The sequence below is a fragment of the Platichthys flesus genome, chromosome 22 (genome assembly GCF_949316205.1).
Source record: "Platichthys flesus chromosome 22, fPlaFle2.1, whole genome shotgun sequence".
Classification (NCBI taxonomy): Eukaryota; Metazoa; Chordata; class Actinopteri; order Pleuronectiformes; family Pleuronectidae; genus Platichthys; species Platichthys flesus.
In genome coordinates, this window is record NC_084966.1 from 3,574,216 (window position 1) to 3,586,763 (window position 12,548).

The 12,548-nt window shown below is 44.9% G+C and overlaps 1 protein-coding gene across 2 annotated transcripts in view; it reads left to right on the forward strand.

Annotated features, from left to right (window-relative positions):
• Nucleotides 1-12,548, forward strand: part of zranb3 (zinc finger, RAN-binding domain containing 3) — a 62,989-nt gene that overhangs the window by 21,293 nt on the left and 29,148 nt on the right. For both annotated transcript variants that reach the window (XM_062380392.1, XM_062380391.1), the window contains exons 9-13: nt 2,717-2,836; nt 6,035-6,154; nt 6,918-7,097; nt 7,452-7,628; nt 9,066-9,522. In XM_062380392.1, coding sequence (XP_062236376.1) covers nt 2,717-2,836; nt 6,035-6,154; nt 6,918-7,097; nt 7,452-7,628; nt 9,066-9,522 — 1,054 coding nt within the window. The remainder of the gene's footprint in view (nt 1-2,716; nt 2,837-6,034; nt 6,155-6,917; nt 7,098-7,451; nt 7,629-9,065; nt 9,523-12,548) is intronic.

Genomic DNA, 12,548 nt, shown 5'->3' on the forward strand with positions numbered 1-12,548 from the left:
CAGCAGTCTGGGGTTGACAAATCTGATTTATATCTTCAGACGTTTTTTATGCCAAATTCTGTTTGTGTTACTGTCTCCAATTTGTCACACTGACAGTTCATCAGGGCGGCTTCTTTTATTTGCCAGTAACCTTTGTCTATTTGTCACAACTACAAACGCTCCCCCACTCAAACCATTTGTCAAAGGGTGGTCCCTCTTCGTAATGTTTTGTACTGGTTTGGTGAAGATGTCTGAGAACTCTGGCAATCTGGGCAAAGATTAATAATTCTGCAGTTTTAAATCATGAACTCCAGGAAATGTCTGACCCCGTTCATGGTCAGACATTTCCCATTGCCAAACTGGGAGAAGACAGGCCCCATTACATGATTCGCGCCATTATTGGGTTCCCTGTGTTAAGATTCCAAATATTTGTAACCTCTTTAACACAAAGCAACAAACACAAACACAACCCTAATGAATAAAGCTTTAAATATGGAGCCTATGCTTTCCCAGTTGAGGAACTGGTGACTGGATGGTGCAGCATCACGATCAGAGCTCTGGTCCGACCCCTCGGGGAGATTTCACTGGGAAGCATCGCCATGGTAACAGGGCCTAATGGCGGCCAGTGGAAGCACTTAGACAAAGTAGGGAGTTATAACAGAGGTGTTATTCAGTTGTGTCCAGCTCAGCGTGATTACACCTCATCTCCAAGTTACACACCGCAACTCTGTGATGTTGTTGCTATGGAAACTCCGTCAGCTCTCAGCTTGGAGAGAAATAAGCAATTTTGGGGGGGGGGGGGGGGCGTGGCCGGATGCATAGAGAATGAGGAAGGTTGGGATCAGAGCAACTGGTGCCGAGGTTATAACAAGTGTTTTAAGTTTCCCACCACTGATCAGGTCCCCGCTTCTCTTATCCTGATGCTGAGAGGGAGTTCCTGTGGTTGAGTCAACATCTCCTCCAACCATCCTATCCCTCTCCGATCATCTTCCCCGTTCCAGGGCTGGCGTTCCTCTCAATTAGCCCGACGCCCTCAGCCATGAGGAGCGTGGCCCCCAGGTTAACGAAGACCGGAGATAACCAGCGAATCCAATCATCGACGCGCTACCTGCTCAGCCTGCCTCCAAGCTTGGATCTTTTTTTGTGCCTGCCGTTGTTTGCTGATTGGATTTCTGCTCAGTTTAGCCTAACACCGGACCTCCTTTCATTACAAAGCCCCCCCCACCCACTCGCCCACCTCAAAGCCGATACCGCCGGCCCAGCCTCATTTCCTCTCCTATCGGTTTTTAGACTCAGACACACTGTCTTTACTTCAGAGGGAAAACATAGGTTCTCTTTTCTTCTCTTGGATCATGTGGAAGGGTGGACTGGTGTGATAGATTCACACATCTATGTCACTCTGACGAGCGTCACGGCCCCTGCACGCCTGCCAGTCTGCCTTGTGACGGAGCTGCCAAACGCCTTTGGGGTATTTTTATTGCTTTACCCGCCAAGCATCTGCTCCCAATTACCCAGAGAGGACAGCTCTGATGCTGGACTTTAAAGCAGGCCAACGGGCCGCTTCAGACAGCCGAGAAGTTGGTGCACTAATTAAACTCAGCGGAAGGAAGCCGGTGAAGCCAGGCCGTCAGTAATGAGGACCCCCCAGATCAGAACGGGGTCGGCAGGCCTGGCGGAGAGATTCATTATCAGGCGCATTGGCTAATTATCAGCAAGGCAAAGCAGAGGTTCTCCCACCAGAGCAGGTGTGATGGCTGCAGAGGTTGTCAGGTTGCTGGAGGTGTGGAGATTATAAGTGTGGGATTCACACCGTGGAGAAAGGCCTGTCTCCAAAACCGTCTAGTAAGGGCTCTGCTCAAGTCAAATCAGACCTCGGTATTTCTCACTAGTTGGTGCTATTCTTGGGAGCTTTGTGGCCTGGGGCTCTGCAATGAGCCGAGCCCGGCTGCTCAATGACACGCTCATACAGCACATCCTCTCCAGCTTTGCAGCCGGTAGCGGCAGCGGCCACAGCCATCACAGTGTGATCGCCGGGCAGCAGTGCACGGTGAATTGATAGATACGGATACCTGCAGGGTACAGTTAACTCACTCGCACTTCTGCAGCTTCCGTGCTTTTCGGGATTGTTAGCCTCGCGCTGTCAATCGAGGTCGGACGCTTCGGCAGAAACCAGCGCGGTGCTGTTAAATCTGGGCTGTGATGTTTAACAAGCATTGTTACCACTTGACTCCATAAATAAAACAAGACTAACAGGTAGAACAAATGACTGGCATCAATAAAAACAAAGGCTGGAGTGCAGTGCCTGAGAAGTAGGATGTTTGTTTTAGTTAAATTAGAAAAAAGGGGCTTTATCTTTTCTTAAATGATAGATTCTGGGATTCATTAAATCGTTGGATCCAAAAGGAACATTTCTTGTATGTGGCTTCAACGACCACTTCCCAAAGAAAAGGAGCCCACACACCAATCATATCTCCAAGTTGTGACTTATTGATTTGCTCTCTCTATCTGTGAGCTGACAAACGCGCCCCAGTCGCTCTGTTTGCTCTATCCTTTTAAAGTCTGGATCCCCGGCATTCAATAGGGAATCGATCACACAGAAAGGATGCCGTGGTGATTAATTGACTTCTCCACTGATCTAGCTGATTCCTCTGTGTGCGGCCGACCAGTAAAGTGATGGATTCAGTGGCTCCCTTTCATCTGTGTCTATTTCTGTATGTGCCTGTTTTTGTGTGGCCAGGCGGGAGCTGTGAAGGACTACATTAAGATGATGCTGGAGGCCGAGGAGCTGAAGTTCCTGGTGTTCGCCCACCACCTCACCATGCTGCAGGCCTGCACCGAGGCCGTCATCGAGGCCAAGGTAACCCCGGGCCGCCACACGTTATGGATCCTCTTAAAAACCCACTTTAAGAGAAAAAATGATTCACTGTTCTCCCCACCCGCCAAACTTTGTGGATCCCAGTTGAAACCATCTCTCACCACCTCATCCCTACGATTCTGATTAACAGGCAGATACAGGATTCTACGTCTTCATGAAGTTTCCTCCCCTTTGCCAGAGAAGCTCTGAACACAATAGTCCTCTGATTACAGGGACACGCTTATCTCTTCATAGATCTGTGGGTAGACATATGGATTTACATGGACCTTTCTATGTGTGAGTGTCTCAGGGACGATGGATTTATCTAAATTACCAATATGTGGACAATGCACATAATTAGCCCCGTTTCACTGCTGGACCCTCACGACCCATCACACGCATCCATCCTGATGAATTCCTGGAACTAAATTAACACTCATTTAAAGTTCCATATGCCTGCAGAGGTCGATGGGGTTCTCACAGCAAAAGAACGACCACAGAATCTGAACGGCCCCAGGACAACTAGTACCCCCCCAAAAAGAATATACAGTTATTGCAGTGGCCAGAAATACAGAGACGACTCAAGATTATAGAACAATAAGGATAACAATGCACGTAGTGAGGCCATGGACTTTAAATAAAGAAGGACGATGCATCTCCTCTTGCTCCCTCTATCCAGGAATGAAGCTAAAATATCTTAAATTCCAACATTTGTAAAGCCCTAATTCTAAATCTACAAATCTAGAGTTGACAGTAGATTCACTAAAGAGATTTGATGATTAATGAAATAGCCGATTGCTTTGAATTGGTTTTATTTTATGTACATGTACATTGATTTAAAGCAGGAAAAAGTAAAATGCAAAAATGAGTTTTTATCAGCAGAGTCAGAAAGAAAGCAGCTCCCTGTTCCTGTGCACTTCACCCTATACAACAAACTGCTCTTAAAAGTTTCTTCTCACCTTCAACCTCCAAGACTTGGTGAAAAACAGTCTGAGAATTCATGTTGGTCTTGCAGTAATCACTTAGCAACAAGAGGGAGCACTGGTTTAACCTGCTTGATATTTCATTCTGGCACAAATGTTCATTTCTGTCATTTCCATTTAAGAGATTCAAGTTGTTTCCAGCTGCACAGACCTGAATTGGCCATTAAGGGTAACCTGGAAGTACTAAATGTGCAGAATGTGTTCACATTTCACTCCTGCTTCCTGGACAACCAGAGGTAATTGGGCCCATACTTGATTTTTATTACCTCATCCATACTCCTGCTGTGTTTATAAGTCAAATCCCTGCCATCTATGATTAACCTAGACAAAGTGCTGAATCTGCGTTAGGCTTGGGCTGCAGCAGGGGAAAACACAGCAGATGTTAAAAGTCTTGAATTATTTACCTCTTCCACTTATGCACTGATGTCAGGTGCAATATTTAGATAATTACAAATTAACATTTTTAAAGTTATTCTCTTAATCATCATCTGAGAGTGTCACGTTTCTTTCTTCTTCTTCGTTCTACTCTTCATCTGTTCCTCCTCCCTGAGATGAAAGTAAACTTAACTTCCACGCTCATCTGCAAAGCTGCATTTCACAAGTCATCCCAAGCAGAAGTCTTCGCTGGCAACCTGTGAGAGTTCGAGTGTGTGGCTGCGTACGTGTGTGGCACAGGGGTCGAGGAGGTGTTGACTGAAGGCGGTGCAGTGGTACGACGTGCGATCGCACATCCCCCCGTGACACGTTCGTTCTCTAGTTGCATTCGCACTCGTCAATTAACAGAGACGAGCTAAAAACAGCAGCGACAGGCAGCGCGCCGTGAGGAGAGGTTTGTCAGAGTGAACGTGCCGCTCCGATCGCATTTCTCACCAGGTGTCGAGCTGGTTGGAAGGTTGTTGAGGGAAGTTTTTAAACCAGCCAATAAAGAGCACTAAATACAAGACAAACAACTATTGATTCTATATAGTTATTTAGCTTTTCACTAATGAGAACTTGGCGTTTGCTTTTATTATTTCGTCCTGTGTAGCACTTTGCAATTGTTTGGAAAAGAAAGTGCTACCTAAATAAAGTTGATTATTATTATCACGATGAGTTCTGCTTATATATTTGACATTTTATTTTTGCCGGAAATGTCAGCCAGTCCTCTGTGGTCTCGCGCAGCACGGCTCTCCTTCATATTCATGCAGTTACAGTTACATTCACACGTGGGAGCTGCGCCGCACACAAACAACCCCCCCGCCCCCCCCCCCCCCCCCGCGCCGGCCACCAAGCATCTCTGCAGGAGCAGCGAGCCCAGATCAAAAAGAGTGCGGCCCATGCATTAGCAGCACAGTGAATGTCAACTTCCAGTGCAGGGCTAATGATCATGCAAACCACTGCTGTCTTTGTCTGGACTCACATAATGTCACAAAATATTGTGTTACTGCCGCGTTTCCACTCAAAGGAGCTGTTTTCACGAACGCTACCGTTTCAGAGTTTTGTATTCATTGCTTTCATTCACATCTGGTGTCATTGAAACATCTACAGAGTGGAAAGAGGGATAGCATAGAGAAGCTCCTTTAGTGTTCCAGCACCAGCTTTTTAAATGGGGACAATACCATCCCTCGCTAAATGGGGGAACGTTTAAATGGGAAGTTCAAACCACCTCAGTTACATTATCTACTCCCATTGTTTGCATGATCCTTCCTGAGATGCATGAGCATAAAGGAGAGAGCTTCCCCCCCGATTACGGCCAGGCCAGTACAGCTGGAACAAAATAATGTAACCTCTCTATTTGGCCCAAAAGACCTTGTGGGTCCGGCTTTGAACATTTTGAATTATGTTCTTTATTTTGCAAGAGTAAAGTTGAATCCGTAACAACTTGGTTTGGTGTTATCCATCTGTATTTTTTTGTCTCTTTGTTTTTTTGTTAGCAGAATTATCCAAAAACTATTCACCCGATTTTCGTGATAATGTGTGAAGGGATGGGACATGATAAAAGGAAGAGCCCATTCAAATTGTAATATCCAAATTCATTGTGTTCATCATGCAATTATCAAAGCTTTACCTGCTTTCTTTTGAAAAGAGGCGCAAAGCTGTAAGCCTCTAAAATTCAACACCTCATCTACAGTCCACCATGCTGCAGGCGCTCCATCGGCAGGCATCACTTCCTGGTTTCACTTCACCACTGTCATCCGTCGTGAATTGAGTTCTCCATCTGTTGTCTCTGCTCCGTCAGGCCGGTTACATCCGTATCGACGGCAGTGTCCCGTCCTCAGAACGAATCCAGCTCGTGCACAAGTTTCAGAGCGACCCTCAAACCCGGGTGGCCGTCCTCAGCATCCAGGCTGCCGGCCAGGTACTCACTACACACACACACACACACTTATACATCTACATGTGTTGTTGCTTGTTGATCACCTCAGTGTTTATCATTCCATTTTAATGTCTTCCAATGATCATTATCCCCTTTCTGTTGTAACCACTGATAATATATATCCTGCAAATTCACAGCACTCTGAAGTCACCCAGTCTTAGAATCCTGGAGTTTGTCATTGAAAGTTACTGTATTTCATAAACACCAAGATTCAAAAGTATTAAACAAAATTTAAATGTAAATTTGGTGCTTAATTAATTTGTAATTAACTGAAACCCTCGAACACAACAGTTTCCTACAGACTGTCAGAGCTGCTCGGCCATTATAAGAGAAACTCATAAATACAGTTGTTCTGTAATGCAACTATAAATATTCGAATAGAGTCATTTGCTGCGTATTAGCAATGATGACGACTGTCATTGGTTTTAATGAATCACAATCAAGTTGAAATAAATGCTGAAATTGTTTTATTTACTCTTAATAATAAACTTAATAAACTCGCTGACAGCCATTATTCTGAGTGACTGAATATTCTATGCAATCCAGCCAAAGGATATCAGCACTCGAAGCAATTAGCATCTAATATTCTCTTCTCTAACTGGATTTTTAATCAAATTAAATTCCATTGCGGTGGTTAAATTATGTATTTTTGGTCTGATTTGAGTATTGAGTCTGTGTGTGTGTGTGTGTGTCTGTCTCTGTGTGTGTGTGTGTCTGTGTGTGTGTGTGTGTCTCTGCTCTCCAGGGTTTGACTCTCACCGCAGCCAGCCACGTGGTGTTCGCCGAGCTCTACTGGAACCCCGGTCACATCAAGCAGGCGGAGGATCGAGCCCACCGCATCGGGCAGACGGCCTCGGTCAACGTGCACTACCTCATCGCCAAGGGCACCTTCGACACGGTCATGTGGTCCATGCTCAACAAGAAGGTGACATGAGATGAACTGTGTGGCAGCACCAACCTCTGATCTGTATTTCACCAGTTAACTGTTTGATAAGGAATCAGTGATATTGGACATGATCTCACTTGTATTGCTCCTGTATTGACACAGCTTCACACACGTCTCCTGTACTTAGCTGTTTATAAAGTATACATACATGAATACAGTTTGACACGTGTGTGAAATTGATTTGCATATCAGAACAGGCTTCAGGGATTTTAATTAATAATCATAGGTGTTGTGATTTGTAATTAAAACTGAATTATTCCACACAAACGTGATACAGCTCATTATAGAACCGACTTTGAAAAACAAAAATCTGAATTGACCCACGTCCCTCAGGAAACGGTGACGGGCAGCACGCTGAACGGGAGGAAGGAGTACCTGAAGGCCGACGAGGGGGACAAGGACAAGTGGGAGTTCCTCAACTTCGCCGACGCGTGGACGCCGAGTGAGATGGTCCTGCCGCCGGTGGAGGGAAACTCGGGGGACGGGAAAGACGAGCTGTTCTTCTCTCATGTGAGTCAGCGGGAACACGTCACCACAAACTATTGTATGTTTTCAGTTCTGTTGTCTTTCTCTTCATCTGACTGTCGGAAGGATTACTTAAAAACAGCTTAAAGTTTCTTGATCGCCCCCTGGTGGCTGGGAACAGTACAGGTTAACTACCCCTACTTCTCCTCCAGGACATGGACCAAAAGCCATTGTAGGTCATTGTTGTAAAACTAATGTTTGTTCACTTTGGGTTTAATTAGTTATTTGATGTTACAGAAACAGGTTGAAACATAATGAGACTTTCTCATTGGTGCTTTTTCACCTCTTAATGCTAAATACTGAAAGTTTTCACTATACTAATATGTTTCCATTTTATCTTTATATATCTGGAGACATTTAAACATGTAAAAGTCATATTCATGTACACATTCACAAATCGCAGTACACACACATAGAGATACAGTATCACATCTTTCCACAGACATTTGTGAATAATACTTTTCCAGTAGAACCTCCATACCTTTAAGCTGAAGGAGCTAGAGGGTGAATAAATGTATATACTGAGCATACTTCAAAAATCATGACCAATTTGAAATCTAGGATTATATTTGGACTTGGAGTTGAGTATTCGTGGCAATCAAGGTAAGTGGGTATTTTTCTCGATGACTAATCAGGAAAGAAAAGAGTTTTTTTACAGAAACAACCACATCAATCAAGACCTAATTTGTCCTGCAGAAGGCCGTCAGTCACTCACAACATGGATGTCATCACTGTAAGAAGAAATGACAAGTTCTTATATGAGTGCTGAAGTCAAGGGGGGGTAACGATGTGAGGAACTTTACTGGTATGAGAGCAGGCGCTAGCATTGTGTCTTTAGGCCTCTTTAGGACTCTTGTGTCTTTTAAGAGTCATGTCCAGTAAAAAATATCGAAACAAATCCCCAATACGATAAATGCAGGTAAATAAATAACGTCCCATTGGCACAATGTCCCCAGTAAGTTGTTCTCGTCCTCCTTGTCTCTTCCCATGTCTTCACCAAATTGAAACACACAGTATGACATTCTTCTTCTTCTGTGTGAGTTGTGTTTCTCTCCCTGCTCCAGATTCAGTGTCTGTGGAACCTACAGAACCTAAAAGTCAGGTTTTCTCCCAGTGCTGTAAATCTGTTTGAGAGATGATAATCGAGGAATCTCCCCCTTTAAACTAAATTGTACAACGTGAAGTAAGTCGCACAATAAATTGAGTCTGAACCTGTAACTAACTGAATCTGAATATTCACCTAGTTCATCTATTGAAATGTGCAAAGCCACAGTGAGTCACTCGACATGAACTCCGGAACAAACAGAGGGTAAAATTGCTCTGTGACTATGATCATAAAAAGGAATTCATCACAAGGTTGCTTTATCTTAACTTTGTGCTGTGGAGAGTCAAACTTGAACTTGCATCTTTTTTTCTCTGCAGTTTGAAAGAGACAAGCAGCATGACATACGTGCCTTCTTCTCCCCGAGCACGGAGAGGAAGAGGAAGAGAACAGGAGGTGAGGAAACATCTCCCTCCATCTCTGCAGAGACGACTGACGCACCGGCTGGCAGTAGCACGAGCTCGGAGAAGAGGAGAGAAAAGTCCCAAGCTGCCGCCACACCTGACCAGGACTTCTCCCCACAGCTGAAGAGGCTGCGCACCCAGCATCCCAGCCCGAGCCCCAGGTCTCGATTTGAGGGGAAGAGGAGGTCGGCGGCTGGGGGGATCGGCGCCGGGAGCCCACGCTCCCCGAGCTCCTTCATGGCCCCGCGGATGCTCTCGGAGCCCGGGCCTTCGACTGGGACCTGGGCCTGTGGGTCCTGCACCTACTCCAACAGCAGCCTGCTGCCCTACTGCGAGATGTGCGAGTTCCCGCGCTCTTCTTCTGCCGCACCAGGTATGATCAGGAAGCAATAAACAAATAAGGACAAATCATCTAATCCATACTCCCCTATGTGTGTGCGTATCTGCCCGTGTGTCCCTCCCATTTCTTCTTTTTTTATTAATTCTTAAACCACTGTTTGCAAAACACAGGAAAAATGACAATAATTCCATCATCTGTTGCTCTGAAATGCAGCAAACGAAGCTGAAATCCATTCATTGCATTATTTTCCCTCCCGTCAATATCAATCAACCCGTCAGTAGCAGTCTGTTGACATAATAGTTCTGAACAGCATTACAGATTTCACCAGATGGAGATGCATGATAGTGAAAAGATGGAGGCACGCTTGCCAGAGTCTGAAATAGCTCTGTTAGGAGAATATTGTCTCTCTCTCTCTCTCTCTCTTGCTGTCTCTCTCTCTCTCTCTCTCTCTCTCTCTCTCTCTCTCTCTCTCTCTCGTTCTCCCTCGCTCTCTGCAGATGACAAGGACACAGTATAATTCTCACCTGTCAAATAGAGAGGGAGAGAGAGAGAGAGAGAGAGTGCAGGCGCCTTCTATTGCTGCGAACGAACTTGGGGGGAAAAGTTGAGCCGGCTCGAGCTGATATCTCTGACAGCCTATGATTGTATTCTGCAAGGGGGGGTGGGGGGGGGAGTTGTTCTGACCTGGTAGCTGCAGGTCCACGCTCTTTAGATATTTCTGAGATGCATCAGATCATCTTAAAAAAAAATGTACGACAATTCTGATGCAGGTTCGGCAGCATTAACCAGGAGGCAGAGTGAGTTTGAGTTCTTCTTTTAACGCAGGCTGTGTTGATATTAGAAACCCTAATAAGACAGAGAACGGCCACAACATTCAATAGATATAAACATGAGGAGGACCAGCCTGCAAAGCTCTGTCTGAAGAGAAGAATGATCTCAAACTTAAGATTCATGATCCTGAAAATAGATGGAGGCGCTAAAACATCACAAAAACAAAGAAAAGAAAAAATTCTAATATTTACATATGAAAACGATCTTTCCTTTTCCCCCTGTTTACCCCATCTATCTACCTGCACAGTAAACACTGGTGTGTTTGCGGCTTGGTCCAGTTGAAGTGATGATAACACACTTAAAACACACTCTTCAGACAAGAATAAACACACACACAAACACTTTTCAACAGATTTCACCCCTCACACACACACACACACACATCTCATGCAGCAGATGCTTGATAACTATTCGGCAATCACACCCTCTTCTTTGTCGCAGGCGGCTCTCTGCATTCACAGCAGCAGGCCGCGTCAGCTCACTAGACGCAGGGATTTTAACAACCTGCTAAATTTGTAAATGACAGACTGTGCTGAAAAATAACAACTGTATTTATGGAGATATCTCTCAACTTGGAACCGCAACTCTCAGCGGGTGGAAAATGCGAGAAGATAATCAGCTCAGAGCCCCGTGGCACGACTTGAGAAATGGTATCGCTTCGGGAGCAACGGCTTCTCACAACAGATGCAAAGGAAGCTGTGACACCGTGTCACAAGTCCTGTCGCTGGTATGAGGACGTGTTGCGGAGCATCCGAAGATATCGGCACGTGAGAGAGTGTCAGAGCTTTGTGTTTAATGTAACAGAACAGACGGAAATAAAACAACCCTGCAGCTGTAGAGGAAGAATGCAGGAGGATATTGGTCTGTTAAGAAATTAATTAAAAAAATTAAGAGGAATGAAAGATTTGAGGAAATACGTTGGATAGAATAAGAAATGCAGAAATGTCCGGTTAGAGGACGGCTGCCAAATGTCAAAGTGGAGAACTGAGTCGCTGGAGATCTCTTTGCCCGATTCCATTCGTGAAATTCATGATAATTTCCGAAATAATTGGTCTTAAAAAATCCTGAAGTGGAATCCAGAGCTTGACAGCGGTGCCATGAACAGAGTTGCTGAGCTGTAATTGGACACTTGCCTATTTGAGTGGAGCAGTTTAGCAAAACTGTAAAAGACGTTTATTTAAAATTTTGGAGACGTCCTTGCATAGCTGTCGTTTTTTTTTTTTTTTTTTTATGCAACTCGTTTGGATCATGCGATTTAGAAGTTGGATTTTCTTTCACCATCACTTTTAAAACTTTATTTTATTGGATTCAATTATCTGTGTGGCACAAGTTTCTTACATTTTTAATACGAAAACTATCACTTTATTAGGAACCAATTGAATCTTGTGCTTCACTGCCAGTACGTTAATTACTTTAAATAAAGCTGTCATGGATTATTAGCTCCTTATAGAGCGTTCTTTCTCATATGAAGAACCCAGCATGAGATTGTCTGGGTCACACCAACAGGAAAATGTTGTACAAAACCAGTTTGCGTTCATCTCAGCCCAGTGCTCGTGCCGCAGGTGTGAACCCCCTGGGACATTTTCCTGAGGACGAGTTCAGGAAACTTTGGGGATATGTCCCGGCTTCAGTGCACGTCTGAAAGCAGCTCATGCGACCGGGTTTTCCGCCTCAGGTGGTTTTATTATCTATTTTATTTTATGGGCTGAGACCGTGGGCTTGGTTTGGTCCTTCAGCTCTTTCACCAGATGACCAGCAATTTTTTCCCGCGGCACTAGTGCTCGAGGAAGAGGGCAATTTTGTTTTTCTCCCGGCACTCGACATCTCTCAGCCAGCACTCTGCCCTGTCCTGCTGTTCAGTATTTAACAACAGAATGGAGTTGAATGAGCACCCAGTGCTTTCCTGTTCTTTGATATGTCTTTGTTGCCGACTGCAGCGGCTTGGCTCCCTGCAGACTTCAATACAAGCCTCTCCTGCTTTATTCAGTAGGAGGGTTCTATTTTTATACAATTCCTCATGAGGTTCAGTCACTGGCTCATAGATGTACATGGGATCACATGCTTTTCGAATGTATCTGTGCAGAGTAGTATGTTTGTGTGTGAGTGGAACCTTATCCAGCCCTTATAGACATAATGGGGCTCTTACTGCAGGGGCCCGGGACAAGGGGGTCGCCTGGTGAAGTCGAGGCACGGCCCTGCAGGATTTCCCCCGTTAACATCTTCTTCGG